Below are 17672 nucleotides of genomic sequence, written 5' to 3' on the forward strand. Positions count from 1 at the left end.
ATTGATTTAGTAGGCTGATTATGGTAGAACGCTGATACCAGGAAACAATGCATGGCATTGTTTGTGCTTATCAAACTCTGCTGGCATTAGCCAAGATATAGAGGTGTACTGTAACTGTCCTGAGTGAGTGACTGTTCGCAGGATGAGAGAGATGTCAGAAGGGGTACTAAATACAACACCATGAAAAGCAGCATTTTTTTTTATAATTCATAAATGTATTCACAGAGAACACCACTCGGCAAACTCACACAGTGCAAACATTGAAATGGAAATTCAGTGTAATACTTCTGGCAATATCACAAATAGCATGTTTTAAGTTAAAAAGATAGCCCTGTGTTCCCTGAAGCTAGCGACAGTAACTTAAGTTTTAAAACGTCCTTTAAAAAACCTTAGCAGCAACAGCATAGCAACGACAAAGAACTCAAACACACTGTAAAATATAATGTAAACAGAAAAAAACCTTTGGACATCAAAAAGATCTCCACAATTCATTATGTGTGAACACAGTAATGCTTATAAGACATGTTGTTTCTTATCACATACATTCTTTGTTTTAGTGACTGCCAAAAATAGTCTTACGGGGTAGTTAAGACACCTCCCTCATTATGGTCACAACGGTATAAATAAGCTCCAGTCATTGTTAAGAGAGCAGTTAAAGTGTCTGCTTAGTGTCATCTCTAGCCCAGTGGTGACAGGTGTACGTCCTGGATGTCAGTGGGGGTGTAGCTGACCTCTGGGCCGGGCGTCCCTGAACGGCAAGCCCCCGGTGCCTGGGGGCAGGGGGGCAGGCTGAGCTCCAGCACACCCTCCAACTGGTCAGAGCAGCAGCAGAGAGACTCCTGTTTGGGGACAGAGCAGTAAAGAAAGAGTTTTAAGAATGGTAAAATGAAAAGCTGAAACATCAAACTCCAGAGTCCTCACCAACCAAGGCCCCCAGAGAAAACAATGGCATTTGTACTATTTGTTTCAAAACCAGTTTGCTTGCTTCCTTGAATAAAGGAGGCCTTTTTCTGCACCTTGTAGAGTAGGAGGGGCCAGACAAACAAGGAGGAGTCAGACAAACAAGAAAAATACAGGCATTTGCTTGAAGAGGAATCAGACAAGGTTAAAAGAAGGAGCAGCAGGTTTCTAGTTAAATATTCGCCTCACCAGATCAATGGCCAAGATGTTGGCTAGCAACTGCATGAGTGAATCATTGGATAGAGATCCTTCCAGGAGCTTCAGTCTGCGAATGGCAGTGCCCACACTGGCACAGGCAATAGTGGAAGGCAGGAACACAGAGAACTTAAACTCTAAAAGCAGGGAGATAAACGAGAGATCAGCGGAAATGTAATACCTATAGGTTTGACTAGTCTGTTATAGTAATCTGCTTAGATGACAGCAATTGTCAGACCCACTTTGTGGACAAGGAACATAATACCAGGTGTGCAACAGAAAACAATTTCTTAACAATTGTGAGTTAGTGGTTTGGAGCAGACATCATTGATCGCTGAGGCAGAATGCCATAGGAGTAGAGGAATGCTGCCATTATAGACCCGCCCTAACAGACAGACAATAGGAAGTGCTTAAAGACAGTAATTTCCCAAAACCTGAAAATCCAATGGCTTCAGGCAGGAAAGACGAGACAATTAATCAATCTCAGGCAATCCTTTCACCAACACCTCATAGAATTGGTTTCAAAGTCCGGAATGGGCCACATCCAGATACAATAAAACGACCTATTCAAAATGACCATGACTGTATCCCAGTGACTGGTTGCCTCGGGCAACCTCGTGGGAGATTTGTGGGAAATCAGGCAGTTGAATGGACGGACATGGGTCTTTCACACCGCACAATACAGGATTACACAAACTCACCCCCACCCCCCCACCCCCAAATGAACCGCTGACACATCGTAATCAAAGTTATGGCTGCTGTGTGCCCTTTGTTTGCCTCACACAGAGCCAGTTGATTTCTTGAAACAAAAGCTATTATCATCATTAATCAAAGAAGTGCCACGCACATAGAATAACACGCACGTAGAATAACATTGTGATGTTCGTTTTTCTATGATACTTGACTTGTAGGCCTAAATGTTTCTGCATTGCTAAAAGCAAGTCACACATCGCCATGAGTTACCCAATGCCTGCCTCTACCTGTGGCTGCCAGTGCAATGTAGGAGTGGACATGCCTGCGCAAGGCATGGAGGTTGTGAGGGATTATGGGTATGCCATGAAGAATTTGCTCCAGGAAGTCAGAGGGTAACACAGAAGCCAGGTCCCACTCTAACCCTGCCACCACCAAAAGTTCCCACTGCTGCAAAACAGACACACACAATACATTAAATCCAGCATAAGCTCCAACTGCTGCATAACATAAATACATATGTAGGCTATTACAATAACATAAAATAGGCTCCCACTGACAGAAAAGCAGAACAGAGAACTGAAAGTGCATTCAACCTGCTATTACAAAGTAATAACACACTTATTGATGAGTCAAAGCTCATCAAATTTATCAGCCATTTTATTATATGTATGGCAAAAGCACATGGAACTTGTAAACAAATCTTGTGTTTACCAGGAGCTCTGACACTGTAATGGCATTGTCAGTGTAGATGCAGAGCTTGCTGGCACTCAGGGGTACCGTCTCACGCAGTTTTGAGGCCAGGAACATGCAAACAGCACCTAAAAGCTGCAGGTTGGACCTTTGAACAGGGAAGCAACTCATGTAACGGTCCAGATAGTGGATGGCCAAAGGAAACACCTCTTCCTCACACTTCTGCTCCTCGCAAACCTGTTGGAAGAAAGAAGTTTGTTAAACAATGATAAGTTAAGACTTTACTGGTTTCATGGAAAGATTTGTTTCTATACACATGCATGTTTCTTGTAGTTTTCTTGTACTCCAATATCTCTCTCGTTTGGTGATAGTATTTTACAGGGGTGCAACTTTGGATTTAGAAGTGGGGGGGACATAATTATTTTGGATTTTTTTTATCCAGTCTTATACACTCTCCAAACAGCCTATCAGACCACGCAGAGTTGTCCGCATGGTCCTAAAGCACCCCGTTGCCTTGTTATGTATCACATTGCAATGATAAAACTGGGGGGGACAAATATGCAATTTCAGAATGTGAGGGCGACATGTCCCCCGTCCCCAGTGAAAGTTGCGCCCCTGGTATTTTACCCAATCAGTCCAAGCGAGTCCCTCTTACTTTCAGGTGCAATGCAGGCTGATGAGTGCATTAGCGACATAAGAAAGGAAACGGAGACAAGTAACGTTAATATTGGATGACGGTGGTCAATTAAAGAATTACATCCGAGTTGACAGCAGAATCCTATCAAAATGAACACTAACCGTGACCTGAATGTCTTTCACTTTGGATATTTTGTCATACATTACCTGTAGCATCCATACTGCCAATATTCTCCGCATATATGGCTGAATGTCTGTCTGAATCGTGCCGAAGTATGATGGTGAGGCCCGACTGGTCTTTTCCAGTGACAGAAGGTTCTGCAATGCTCGATGGTCCCGTGTCAGGGTCGGGTCAGAGCTGGCCCGAAGAGCAGCAGAATTCATATATTCGGTGGTGCTTTCTGAGGCGGCTTGGAATCGTCCATCCTCGTGACACAACAACTCCATTAGAGGGTTGTTGGACAACGTTAGTAGGGTCTCCCTCAGTTAGCTAGCTTAGCTAACAAACTCAATACGTTAATTGGCGTTAGCGAAGTTTTTTACCTCTGCCTCCCTCTCAGCTACTATAGCTAGCTAACAGAGCAGAAATGTTCTGGATTTTCTGAAAATTCAGAATGTCCTTTGTCGTCAAATAGTAGGTCGGGTTCCTTTCCTCTCATTCACATGACTTTAGTTCGCTAATGTTATATATGTGAACTCTAACGTGTAGAAGCGAGATGCGAAACGCTATGCCCTCGCGCCCCCTAGCACCATGGGAATTTCAAACGCAGCTCGAGCTGTCACACCTTGGAGTCATCTGGTAGGCCAGGCCAGGCCAGGCCAGGGTACCAGTCAGGGGGGGAATTCTGGCCTTTTTTGTGGACGTAGCAATACAACTTAAGACATCTTACTTAAAACAAAACAACAACAACAACAAAAAAACATGTCAACATTTTTATTTTTACAGTAACAGTCAGTCCAAGGCCATTTGTGACAGGCATGGCGGTTTCCAGATCACGGGACCGAGTTCTGCAGCTCCAGACGGAATCTCTGCAGAAATATGGGGTGTGTTTGCAATTTACGCAGCTCCAGCAGAGCATCCTTCTGTTCGGAGGCCAGGTCGGCCTTGTAGTGCTGCGCCATGGTGAGCAGACGTTGGTGCCACCGCACAGAAAGGACACGCATCTCACTGCGGAAGAACAGGAAGTGGCCGACCAGGGCATCCAGGACACGGAAGGGCAGGGCGTATTTCTTGTCCAGTAACCAGTAAGAGTCGCAGGAAGATACTCCATCTCTGCCAGTTTGAGCATGGCATCACTGAAAAAAAGAATCCGAGTCATTTGTTTACTGCATTATTTCAATAGAGGACAAGTTGTGGCAAGCCCTGCTGTTCTACTACCTTTAATACAGTACCATACATTCACATTAATTTCCACTTACATAATCAGCGATAGTCAAGCTGCCACGCTTATACACCAAGTCCCTAACCAAAACGGCAAGCCGAGCAATTACATTAAGGCATCGTAGATCATACAAAACTGCACACATAACTCAGGTAAAAGTGTGTCTCTTACCCGGAATGCACTACAGGGATTGAGCACTTTGTGAGTATGCTGCAAATGATGATAGCCTCTGAGAATTCATGTTCGAAATTCACAGCTCGGGATCAGGATGCCTGAGTGAGAAAGCGAACAAATGTGTGAACACACATCCAGTGACACATGAAACATATGCTGTTTAGAGTTAGTCGTTAGTTGAACATGTTAAATAGATCATAGTTGATCATTGTTATTTACCTTGAGATAAACACTCAACCTAAGGTATTTTTTGTTTTGTTTATTGGTTAGCATCATAGCTTTTCTGACCACTCAATTCCGTGCTTTCTTTACCAAAATAACAGTATAAATCTCGTCGAGTTTATGATCTGATTAGACAATACTGCCACCCAGTGGCAGCGACTGTAACATGCACCCAGAACAAAATCCAGTATACAGATAGAGAAGTCCACAAATGTTGAATGCCTGACAGCAAAATGTGTATTATTTTAATTACTTTCATTCCACATTATTACATCCTGGAAACCATACATCTACTTATCAACCAAGTTTTCAGATCTACCTGACTATATATCTCTCCCCTTTGATACATGTTCTTGATTTGTCTCACCTTTGAACCATGCCCCTGGCTTGAAAATAGCCTTCTTCAGGGCCATGTACAAGTGGAAGTTTCGTTTTTTTATACTCTGCAATGTCATCTCGTATCCTTGGCAGTAGCACCAAGTTGTAGAACCGTTGGGCCATTCGCTCCTTCAAATTGGCTGCTTTACATGATGTATTGTTGTCTTTACCTTCTTGCCATTGGTGCTGTTGTCTGTGCCAAATAATGTTTGGACCATGTTTTGTGCTGCTACCATGTTGTGGTGCTACCATGTTGTTGTCATGTTGTGTTTCTACCATGCTGTGTTGTCATGTGTTGCTGCCTTGCTATGTTGTAGTCTTAGGTCTCTCTTGATGTAGTGTTGTGTTGTCTCTCTTGTCGGGATGTGTATTTTGTCCTATATTTATATACACTGCTCAAAAAAAAAGGGAACACTTAAACAATACATCCTAGATCTGAATGAAAGAAATAATCTTATTAAGTACTTTTTTCTTTACATAGTTGAATGTGCTGACAACAAAATCACACAAAAATAATCAATGGAAATCCAATTTATCAACCCATGGAGGTCTGGATTTGGAGTCACACTCAAAATTCAAGTGGAAAACCACACTACAGGCTGATCCAACTTTGATGTAATGTCCTTAAAACAAGTCAAAATGAGGCTCAGTTGTGTGTGTGGCCTCCACGTGCCTGTATGACCTCCCTACAACGCCTGGGCATGCTCCTGATGAGGTGGCGGATGGTCTCCTGAGGGATCTTCTCCCAGACCTGGACTAAAGCATCCGCCAACTCCTGGACAGTCTGTGGTGCAACGTGGCGTTGGTGGATGGAGCGAGACATGATTTCCCAGATGTCCTCAATTGGATTCAGGTCTGGGGAACGGGCAGGCCAGTCCATAGCATCAATGCCTTCCTCTTGCAGGAACTGCTGACACACTCCAGCCACATGAGGTCTAGCATTGTCTTGCATTAGGAGGAACCCAGGGCCAACCGCACCAGCATATAGTCTCACAAGGGGTCTGAGGATCTCATCTCGGTACCTAATGGCAGTCAGGCTACCTCTGGAGGGCTGTGCGGCCCCCCAAAGAAATGCCACCCCACACCATGACTGACCCACCGCCAAACCGGTCATGCTGGAGGATGTTGCAGGCAGCAGAACGTTCTCCACGGCGTCTCCAGACTGTCACGTCTGTTACATGTGCTCAGTGTGAACCTGCTTTCATCTGTGAAGAGCACAGGGCACCAGTGGCAAATTTGCCAATCTTGGTGTTCTCTGGCAAATGCCAAACGTCCTGCACGGTGTTGGGCTGTAAGCACAACCCCCACCTGTGGACGTCGGGTCCTCATACCACCCTCATGGAGTCTGTTTCTGATCGTTTGAGCAGACACATGCACATTTGTGGCCTGCTGGAGGTCATTTTGCAGGGCTCTGGCAGTGCTCCTCCTGCTTCTCCTTGCACAAAGGCGGAGGTAGCGGTCCTGCTGCTGGGTTGTTGCCCTCCTACGGCTCCTCCACGTCTCCTGATGTACTGGCCTGTCTCCTGGTAGCGCCTCCATGCTCTGGACACTACACTGACAGACACAGCAAACCTTCTTGCCACAGCTCGCATTGATGTGCCATCCTGGATGAGCTGCACTACCTGAGCCACTTGTGTGGGTTGTAGACTCCGTCTCATGCTACCACTAGAGTGAAAGCACCGGCAGCATTCAAAAGTGACCAAAACATCAGCCAGGAAGCATAGGAACTGAGAAGTGGTCTGTGGTCTCCACCTGCAGAACCACTCCTTTATTGGGGGTGTCTTGCTTATTGCCTATAATTTCCACCTGTTGTCTATTCCATTTGCACAACAGCATGTGAAATGTATTGTCAATCAGTGTTGCTTCCTAAGTGGACAGTTTGATTTCACAGAAGTGTGATTGACTTGGAGTTACATTGTGTTGTTTAAGTGTTCCCTTTATTTTTTAGCAGTATATATAAAAAAATGTCTTTAAAAAAATCCCAGCCCTCGTCCGCACAGGAGGCCTTTTGCTAGGCCATCATTGTAAATAAGAATGTGTTCTTAACAAAATCAGATGGATCAACACCCTCCCTATCTTTCTGTAGTCTCTCCAACACTTTTAGATCAACTACTGGAGGCGGGAGTAGCCATGGTGGATTTACAGGAATAGCTACCGTTGGACTAAACTCCCATCTCCCAGTCCCATCTCCTTCGCCTGGGTATTACCCACCCAAAGCTTGTGTTCTGTCTTCGCTCATGTTCCCAGCATGCCTGTAAAATCCTTTCACAGGATGAGACACCCCATGTCCCTGTAGGTTAATCCAATAATTAATTGCCAGCTGCTGTCTCCTAATCTGCAATGGCATATCCCCCATCTCCACCTGTAGTGCAGCCAATTGGGATGTCTGAAACACCCCACTACATATTCTGAGTCCTTGCCCCTGTATGACAGCTAGCCTTTCCAATGAGGTCCGGGCTGCTGAACCATACACTTTACTGCCATAGTCTATTACAGATCGGATCAATGCAACATACATGGTCCTCACTGAGGAACGCCCCCGACTCCTTCCCTGTCAGACAGCGCATCACATTTATCCCCTTACACTTTCCCACCACTCTCTCAATGTGTTCTGCCCAGGTCAGTCTAGTGCCAAAGTATACCCCAAGGAACCCGAAGACCCCACTCTCTTCAAGTATCTCCCATAGAAACTCAAGCATACCTCATCACCCACCTTCCTCCTGGTAAAGAACACTGAGTTCTCTACAGAACCTAAACCACCACATTAATACCCACCGCTCTACCTCATCAATTGCTTCCTGTACCTTCCTGACTATGTATGGCACATCTCTTCCCCTCTTCCATAAGGCCCCATCATCTGCAAATAATGACCTCCAAATATCCGTCTGTACCCTGTACCTGAGAATAAACATCATTGATCATGATTGAGAACAACAGAGGACTAATCACGCTCCCCTGTTGGTGTACTGTTATCCACCAGGTAGCTGCCTGATAAAGGATTTCCGGAGGGTGGGGAAGTCTCTATCCAGTTGTACGTTCTTCCTTCTACCCCCATAATATCAAGCTTGATTCACAACCCCTCCTTCCACATCTCCACATCAAAAAAGACAGCTAAGTCTCCTTGTTCACCTGAGCCTTCCTGACCTCTGCTTCTAACCAGAGCACTGGGTCCATAGTTCCCCTACCCTCCCTGAACCTACTGATGTGGTGATGCTAGCCCCCTGCTCTCCAGGAAGTAAGTTAGCCTCTCCGTAATCATACATTCCATAATCTTACATACATGTGATGTTAAAGCTATTGGTCGATAGCTTGTTGTCCTTGTTGGGTACCACTACTGCCTCCTTCTAACTGCCTGCTAGTGTCCCCTCCCCCCACACTCTGTTGTACAACACCAATACCTTATCCAGTGCTTCATCACTAAGATGGGCCAACATAACATAGCACACATCTTTCCCAGGTGAAGTTAACCCAGCCTTACCTATTGCCCTTTTCACATCTGCCATGGTAAAATCATTTACATCCTCCCTCCTATCAAGCACTCCAGGATGCTCCTCTCTCATTCTCTCTCTCTCCCTCTGCTCCTCCTCTGACAAATTTGCAGAGCTATGCACTTGGACAAATGCTTTGGCCATCATCTCTGCCTTCTCATCTGTTACTGCCACATCCTTCCCACTCGTCAACACTGGATAATCCCACTCCCTCCTGACCCCACTCATCCTCTTAATCATCCCCCACACTTCTCCCACAGGTGTCACACTTCCAATGGTGTCATAGAACCGACACCAACATGACCTCTTTTCCTGATAGTTCCCCACACCAGGACCAGCTTATACTGAATCAGATGTCGGAAGTTATGAGTCCTTTTCAGTACTCTAAATGCCCTGTTCCTACTCCTCACCATTGCCCCCCACTCCTCCATCCACCACGGGACTGCTTTCCTCCTCTTCCTTGAACACTTAGGTAAAGCCTCAGTAGCTGCCCCCACTAATGCTGTTCTCACCCAGTTATTCATACTATCCACATCCCCTCTCATATACACCCGAGCCATCACCTGCTCAGTCAGCTCCTTTAACTGATCCCACTTTGCCCTTCCAAACACCCACTGACACCTCCTCCTCCCTCTGGCCTACTGTGCATACTATGGGGTAATGATCACTTCCTACTGTCGACTCCTCCCATACCTCCCACTCACAGATTTCTGCCATCACACTAGATACCAGAGTGAGGTCCAAGACAGACTCTTTCCCTGTGGCTTCGTCAATCCTGGTCCCTCAGCCATTTTCAGGCACACCAGATCATTCATTTCTATCAGATTTTCCATCACTTGGCCATTTCTATCCATCCGTTTCCCCCCCAGAGCATGTTGTGGGCATTAAAATCCCCAAACCACATTACCTTACTTCTATCCTGGCCCTCCACCCTCTCCAGCACTTCCAGGTCAGATATCTGATACGGATTATAGAAGTTCACTACCACTATCACCCCCCTCTCAACCACAACTCCACCACATATTCCTGTTCAATACCTTTGCCTAGCATCCTGTAGGGAACTCCTTGCTTTATGAAGGTGGCACATCCTCCCCCCCACTACATATCCCTGTATGATAAACTCCACAGTCAGTTTGAGCCATGTTTCCTGCACACAAATCACATCAGGCTTAGCTGGCATATCTACAATGAACTGCTTGAACTCCTGCCCATCAGCCAACAGGCTTCGAGCATTCCATTGTAGTACTACCACCATAACTAAGATCCAGTAATACATGACTCCACCCTCAGCTGATAGAGGTAATCTCGAACCTCGTCCCATGTCAACCCTGTCATACTCAGATATCTCCTAGCAGCTTTCACTATTGGCTGAATCCTCTCTGTTTTAGACTCTACTTTAGCGATACTATTGATATCTCCTGCTATGAATGTCACCAGCTTTCTCTTATCTATGCATCCCATATCATCTGCCCCGTAATCCCCAATCTAGATGCACCTACCCATTTTTCCCTTGAACCTGTTTCTCCCTGGACCACCCTCACTGCCTCAGCATGACACACTTCTCTCCACTCTCACTTGTTGCACCACCACTGCCTGCTTCATTGACTAACACCCACTATATGCCACACTATGAGCACCCCCACAGCTGCAGCACTTTGGTTGTACACCATCCCCAAACTCCCCTCCACACCTCTTTTTCTCTTTACAGGCTGTTGCCATATGCCCAAACCTCTGGCAGTTATAACATCTTTGAACATTCACTAGAACGCCTCCTCTCAAATTGTGCTTAACTCTTTAGTGCTAACACTCACAGGCCCTCCTGTTATCACTCCTTTAATCCACTGCTTCGCTGCTTGATACCGCCTTACACTGCTCTATTTGCTTCACTCAGAGCTTTTTCCCTCTGCGCCATGTCCGTAAAGAAAACCAACACGTTCCCATCTATTAACATTTTAGCGTTGACAACTTCCCCAATCAACTATTATCACAGCCGTCAACCTTATCGGACTCATCGCCCCAACTCCCTAAACTCCAGAATCACTAAATGCTCCTCCTCACCTCCATGCTCCCCTCGCATTTTATCTTGCACTTCCTCGGCACTTCCTACTTCGAACTGCCAATAGTGTTGGAAACTATGTTGCTCTCCTCAAACTTCCTTTTATTCCTCCATAGACCTATAGACCTCTCGCTCCCCTTCAAACCCCTAGTCCCTTTCTCTCCCGCTTTCTTCTTCTTACTCCCTCCTTTATTTGTACCATTATGCTCCATCACTATCTCCAACCATATCTGACCCAGTCACGGCACAGCCGTGCCGAACCGCAGCCACACAGAGTAAAGTCTGATTGTTTGTTTATCAACGATTGATCGCTAGCCACAGCTTTCAGCCTCTCCCTAACTTCTCTCTGAGCACAGGGTCAGATAGCTGTGCTGGCTGGCTGATCTACTGGCTGATTGATTGGCTGTACCTTGGAAAATACTCTACTCCCTCTCTCATTACGTCCCCTTACCTCAGTCTATCAAGGTTCCAGTCAACACACGTACATCTTAATCCAACGGAAGTGACATATTATTGGGGCGATATTTAGCAAAGGAAGCAAACTCTTTGGTAGGAATTACTGGATATATTGGAATTCGTTCATCTTTAAAAAAAAAAAATTATAATAATAATACATGAACAAAATGTTCTATGTACAAGAAAAAAATAGGCGAAGATAAAATACCGGATTTTTTTTTTCAACACGCAGGAACCACAGATAGAAACGCTCCACAACAAGCTTTCTCTGCCCTTAACCTTGTTCTGAACACCTCCAAAACAAAAGTCATGTGGTTTGGTAAGAAGAATGCCCCTCTCCCCACCGGTGTGATTACTACCTCTGAGGGTTTAGAGCTTGAGATAGTCACCTCATACAAGTACTTGGGAGCATGGCTAGATTGTACACTTTCCTTCTCTCAGCACATATCAAAGCTTCAGGCTAAGGTTAAATCTAGACTTGGTTTCCTCTATCACCACAGCTGCCAAACTAACCCTGATTCAGATGACCATTCTACCCATGCTAGATTACGGAGACATAATTTATAGATCGGCAGGTAAGGGTGCTCTCGAGCGGCTAGATGTTCTTTACCATTCGGCCATCAGATTTGCCACCAATGCTCCTTATATGACACATCACTGCACTCTACTCCTCTGTAAACTGGTCATCTCTGTATACCCGTCGCAAGACCCACTGGTTGATGCTTATAAAACCCTCTTAGGCCTCACTCCCCCCTATGAAATATCTATTGCAGCCCTCATCCTCCACATAAACTCATCAAAAAAAGAAACGTCCCTTTTTCAGGACACTGTCTTTCAAAGATAATTCATAAAAATCCAAATAACTTCACAGATCTTCATTGTAAAGGGTTTAAACACTGTTTCCTATGCCTGTTCAATGAATTATAAACAATTAATGAACATGCACCTGTAGAACGGTCATTAAGACACTAACAGCTTACAGACGGTAGGCAATTAAGGTCACAGTTATGAAAAGTTAGGACACTAAAGAGGCCTTTCTACTGACTCTGAAAAACACCAAAAGAAAGATGCCCAGGGTCCCTGCTCATCTGCGTGAACGTGCCTTATGCATGCTGCAAGGAGGCATGAGGACTGCAATAAATTGCAATGTCCGTACTGTGAGACACCTAAGACAGCGCTACAGGGAGACAGGACGGACAGCTGATTGTCCTTGCAGTGGCAGACCACGTGTAACAACACCTGCACAGGATCGGTACATCCGAACATCACACAAGTACAGGATGGCAACAACAACTGCCTGAGTTACACCAGGAACACACAATCCCTCCATCGGTGCTCAGACTGAGAGAGGCTGGACTGAGGGCTTGTAGGCCTGTTGTAAGGCGGGTCCTCACCAGACATCACCGGCAACAACGTCACCTATGGGCACAAAGCCACCATCGGTGGACCAGAAAGGACAGGCAAAAAGTTATCTTCATTGACGAGTCGCGGTTTTGTCTCACCAGGGGTGATGGTCGGAGTTGCGTTTATCGTCGAAGGAATGAGCATTACACTGAGGCCTGTACTCTGGAGCGGGATCGATTTGGAGGTGGAGGGTCCACAGCATCATCGGTGGTGTCACAGCATCATCGGACTGAGCTTGTTGTCATTGCAGGCAATCTCAATGCTGTGCGTTACAGGGAAGACATCCTCCTCCCTCATGTGGTACCCTTCCTGCAGGCTCATCCTGACATGACCCTCCAGCATGACAATGCCACCAGCCATATTGCTCGTTCTGTGAGTGATTTCCTGCAAGACAGGAATGTCAGTGTTCTGCCATGGCCAGCAAAGAGCCCGGATCTCAATCCCATTGAGCACCTCTGGGACCTGTTGGAATGGAGAGTGAGGGCTAGGGCCATTCCCCCAGAAATGTCCGGGAACTTGCTGGTGCCTTGGTGGAAGAGTGGGGTAACATCTCACAGCAAGAACTGGCAAATCTGGTACAGTCCATGAGGAGGAGATGCACTGCAGTACTTAATGCAGCTGGTGGCCACACCAGATACTGACTGTTACTTTTGATTTTGACCCCCCCCCCTTTGTTCAGGGACACATTATTCCATTTCTGTTAGACACGTGTCTGTGGAACTTTTTTTGTAAAATTTTTTACATTTAAGTCATTTAGCAGACGCTCTTATCCAGAGCGACTTACAAATTGGTGCATTCACCTTATGATATCCAGTGGAACAACCACTTTACAATAGTGCATCTAAATCTTTTAAGGGGGGGGTTAGAAGGATTACTTTATGCTATCCTAGGTATTCCTTGAAGAGGTGGGGTTTCAGGTGTCTCCGGAAGGTGGTGATTGACTCCGCTGTCCTGGCGTCGTGAGGGAACTTGTTCCACCATTGGGGTGCCAGAGCAGCGAACAGTTTTGACTGGGCTGAGCGGGAACTGTGCTTCCTCAGAGGTAGGGAGGCGAGCAGGCCAGAGGTGGATTAACTTGTTCAGTTTATGTCTCAGTTGTTGAATCTTGTTATGTTCATACAAATATTTACACATGTTAAGTTTGCTGAAAATAAACACAGTCGACAGTGAGAGGACGTTTTTTTGTTGTTGCTGAGTTTACAACACGCATTCTGCCAGTCACATTCTGTTAAAGGTCCCCAAAGCACACACATCCCTTGGGTCGCTCCTCTTTTCAGTTCGCTGCAGCTAGCGACTGGAACGAGCTGCAAAAAAAACTCAAACTGGCCAGTTTTATCTCCATCTCTTCATTCAAAGCCTCATGGACAATCATGGACAATCTTACTGCCAGTTGTGGCTGCTTCGCGTGATGTATTATTGTCTCTACCTTCTTACCCTTTGTGCTGTTGTCGGTGCCCAATAATGTTGTGTTGCTTCCATGTTGTTGCTGCCATGCTATGTTGTCGTTTTAGGTCTCTCTTTATGTGGTGTTGTCTCTCTTGTCTTGTGTTTTGTCATATTTTTATTTTATTTTTAATCCCAGCCTCCCGCAGGAGGCCATTTGTCTTCTGGTAGTCCGTCATTGTAAATAAAAGTTGTTATTAACGGACTTGCCTAGTTAAATAAGGTTAAATAAAACATAAAAATATTTAACTAGATGTATAAATGTGAAGTATTCGTTTGGCGTTTCCACTATCATATATGGTAGTGAGAGGAAGCCCACTGGCGGGCAGTTGGAGAAGATGGATTTTGGCCGAGATTCTGCTAATTTTCTAATCAATTAAACATTTGATCTCAAAACAGTTTTCTGTTCCCAAAACTAAAATATGTTATGAACAGAGTGAACTACGTTTCGTTGACTTTACCCTTTGCAAAAGTTAGTACAAATCATGCTGTTTAGGAGTGCAATGGCGAATTTAGTTACAGTTTTTCTCCATTGGTTTGGCTCATTTCTTGAAACAGAAATTACTTTCTCAAAACTCTAAGATCATTTGGCAAAACAGTCTTACAGTTCAGCACAACACTATAGCTCACTTGCAAAAGCTCATATCTCTCCTAAAACTGTTCACTCATGCTTCAAAACTAAATTCCTTTCCCATATAAAGAGTCAGTGCCCGAAAATGGCAAAGATCCTTCTCAATTGCTTTGGCTCATTTCTTGAAACAGACCGGACGTTCTCAACACTCTTGGTGCTTTAACCAAAACTAAATTTCCTTCTCATTTAAACAGTCAGTGCCCCCAAAATGCTTCATCCATTTGGCATTGTGTAAGCACTGCAAATCAAAATGTTTAGATGTTTTGTCACTATGGCAGAGGACCATTGAAATATCCCTCATGTCCACCTTTCAGTCTTAGCCCAGTCCTTCATTGACAATGGTTACTGTACTGTTTTTTGTCCAGCTAACAGAATACAATTGTGTATAAAACTGAAAAAAAGAAATAGGATTTTAGGGTAAGAGTAGCCTCCAAGGTTTGACATCACACATTGCACTCATACTGCCAAGGAAATTGTAACCATTATCATTCACACACATAAAGTAACTTCCATACATCAGAGTAAAAAGAAAATGTATACAGCATAATATACTGTAATATAAACACACAAACAAAAAACAATGAAAATGATATGCAGCCTACAGTGCTGTAAATAAAGCTGGAGTTTCACAACTAACAGTTCTTCACTGGTCGCTGTCCTCACCCTCCCTCTCCTGGCCACCATCCTCACCCTCCTGGCCATCCACACGCTGCTGTCTGTCTGGCCACAGATTCTCGTCCACATCACAGCGTATATTCTCCCTTGCGATGCAACGAGGGAAGAAACAGCGTGCATGTCTCAACCATCCCCTACACTGATCTCCTGTAATATCCTCACATGCAGCGTCCATTGCATGGAGCAGGGACCTCTGATCTTGAGCCCGATGCTCATACACTCTCCACCTCCAAGCGGAGAAATACTCCTCAATAGGATTGAGGAAAGGAGAGTAAGGTGGTAGGAACACCATGACCATCCTTGGATGAGTAGTGAACCAGGCCCTGATGAGCGGGTCACGGTGGAAATTCACATTGTCCCATACAATGACATATTGTGGTAGGTGAGGCCCTACGAGACCTCTCTCATTTTCAGGGATCAAATCAAAATGAAGGCGGTCCAAGAAGATGAGGAGCTTCTGTGTATTGTATGGGCCAAGACTGGGGATGTGAGACCCATCACACCATTCACAGATATGGCAGCACACATAGTTATATTGCCCCCTCGCTGGCCTGGGACATCCGCCGTGGCCCGGTGGCCAATAATATTACGGCCACGTCTTCGGCCCTTGGCCAGGTTGAAGCCAGCTTCATCCACAAACACGAGGATGTGATGGGTCTCGTTTCCTTCCAATGCCATTATTCTCTAAAATAGCGTAAAAAAAGAAAACATCAAATCAGTCATACAGAAGAGTCATACACTACAGTTACAGACAATTACATAGGAATGTTCTATGTTCTCCACAAGTTCAATATACTACTGGCCACTACTCCAGTGGTTCCAAACCTGGGGTACATGTACCCCTATGCAGAGGTACTACAGGGGGTATTTGACAGAAAGGGGAGGGGGGAAATCATCAATGACTAGACTTACTGAAATGTTACAGTAAAACCCACAGTATTAGATAGATTTACATGGGAGGCACTAATTGCAGCTCTTTGAACCCTTTTCTTATTGTATGTTATATTCTTCAAAATAAGGATTATAATGATAATTGCATCATACAGTAAGCTGCGTTTTTAGGCGAAATGTTGAAGTCAGATAAATCAAATACTTCCATACCTGGATTACCTGGATACACAAATCAGGTAAAGTGGGTACTGAAGCCAAAAAAGTTTGGGAACCACTGCTTAATTGTAAAAAGGTTATAATGATGGACAACCAGTAACTGACTTACATGTACATACTGGTACCGCAGCTCTTTCACTCTATCAGAGTTCCTCTCAAATGGTAGCCTGTAAATTTGCTTCATTGTCATCTGATGCTTCTTCAATATCCGGTCTATTGTGGAGTTGCTTATAGAGTTGACATTTTGGAATATGGCATTGTCTTGTAGGATTGCAGCGTGGATCTGTCTCAATGTGATGGCATTATTTGCCATCACCATGTTACAGATCTCTTGTTCTTGTTGTTCATTGAGAAGTTTTCCTCTGCCACCCGTGCAAGGTTGTCGTCCAATCCTAGATATAGAAGTCAAAGGACAACACTCCATTCATAATGTATACCTTATGTATTCCTTACAGAATGAGTTACCTATGTAATTGTATTGTTGTTTTACTTACAGTAACTTTACCACAATTCTAATGCATCACTGCACAGTGACTGGAATACTACTGTAAACTGTATCATCAATACTGTAGAAAATAAACTATTCCATAGTTTATTTTCTCCAATGTTTTTCTTGTCATTTTTAGTATCATAACATCTCATTGAGGTAAGATATTACTGTAGGCCTATCACACACGCACACACACACACACACACACACACACACACACACACTAAATGAATAGGTAAATGTGTAAATAAATATATTTCTTGCTCTATGCACAGTGTCCTGTCCTATACAACATATAATTCCATCATTGACTGACTACATACCTGTTTTCCCAGTGAAAGGTTTGGATGATGGAGGAGACTGTTGAGCGAGGCACATTAGGCTGCACTCAACGACCTGCCTCCGCCATTGTGAGGCCATGGTTGATGACATGGTCTATAATTGTGGCCCGAATTTCATCCGGGACAGCATGGTGTCTTCGTGCTCCTCGGCCTCTTCCCCCTATTCCACCACCACGCACCCTTACTCCTCCTCCTCCTTCTTCTTCTTCCTCGAGCAGGCAGTTGCCCTTGTTCATTTACTTGGCCAGGTG

General features: G+C 44.9%; 1 protein-coding gene across 3 annotated transcripts; it reads right to left on the reverse strand.

The window, feature by feature from the left end:
- Nucleotides 1-183: 183 nt before the first annotated feature.
- On the reverse strand, nucleotides 184-11401 carry ccnd3 (cyclin D3). Of its 3 annotated transcripts, none has more exons than XM_014166893.2 (7): nucleotides 11326-11401; nucleotides 4728-4828; nucleotides 3382-4470; nucleotides 2560-2775; nucleotides 2136-2295; nucleotides 1150-1292; nucleotides 184-839 (listed from the first exon to the last, which is right to left on the reverse strand). In XM_014166893.2, exons 3-7 carry the CDS (start codon nucleotides 3619-3621, stop codon nucleotides 678-680), a joined length of 921 nt encoding a protein of 306 aa, XP_014022368.1. In that variant the 5' UTR covers nucleotides 3622-4470; nucleotides 4728-4828; nucleotides 11326-11401; the 3' UTR covers nucleotides 184-677. The 3 variants fall into 3 exon arrangements, with proteins under 3 accessions (XP_014022368.1, XP_014022371.1, XP_014022369.1); XM_014166896.2 differs by lacking the exon at nucleotides 11326-11401 and adding an exon at nucleotides 5320-5594; XM_014166894.2 differs by lacking the exon at nucleotides 11326-11401 and adding an exon at nucleotides 4950-5054.
- Nucleotides 11402-17672: the final 6271 nt, after the last annotated feature.

Source organism: Salmo salar, chromosome ssa22 (assembly GCF_905237065.1).
Source record: "Salmo salar chromosome ssa22, Ssal_v3.1, whole genome shotgun sequence".
NCBI lineage: Eukaryota > Metazoa > Chordata > Actinopteri > Salmoniformes > Salmonidae > Salmo > Salmo salar.

Excerpts from the sequence above, each read along its gene's own strand:
- ccnd3 (XM_014166893.2), bottom strand. The coding sequence starts at position 3,621 with ATGGAGTTGTTGTGTCACGAGGATGGACGATTCCAAGCCGCCTCAGAA. Across the intron at positions 2,776-3,381 it reads TGGCAGTATGGATGCTACAG|GTTTGCGAGGAGCAGAAGTG; the intron begins GTAATGTATGAC and ends TTCTTCCAACAG. Across the intron at positions 2,296-2,559 it reads TTACAGTGTCAGAGCTCCTG|CAGTGGGAACTTTTGGTGGT; the intron begins GTAAACACAAGA and ends TCTGTTTTGCAG.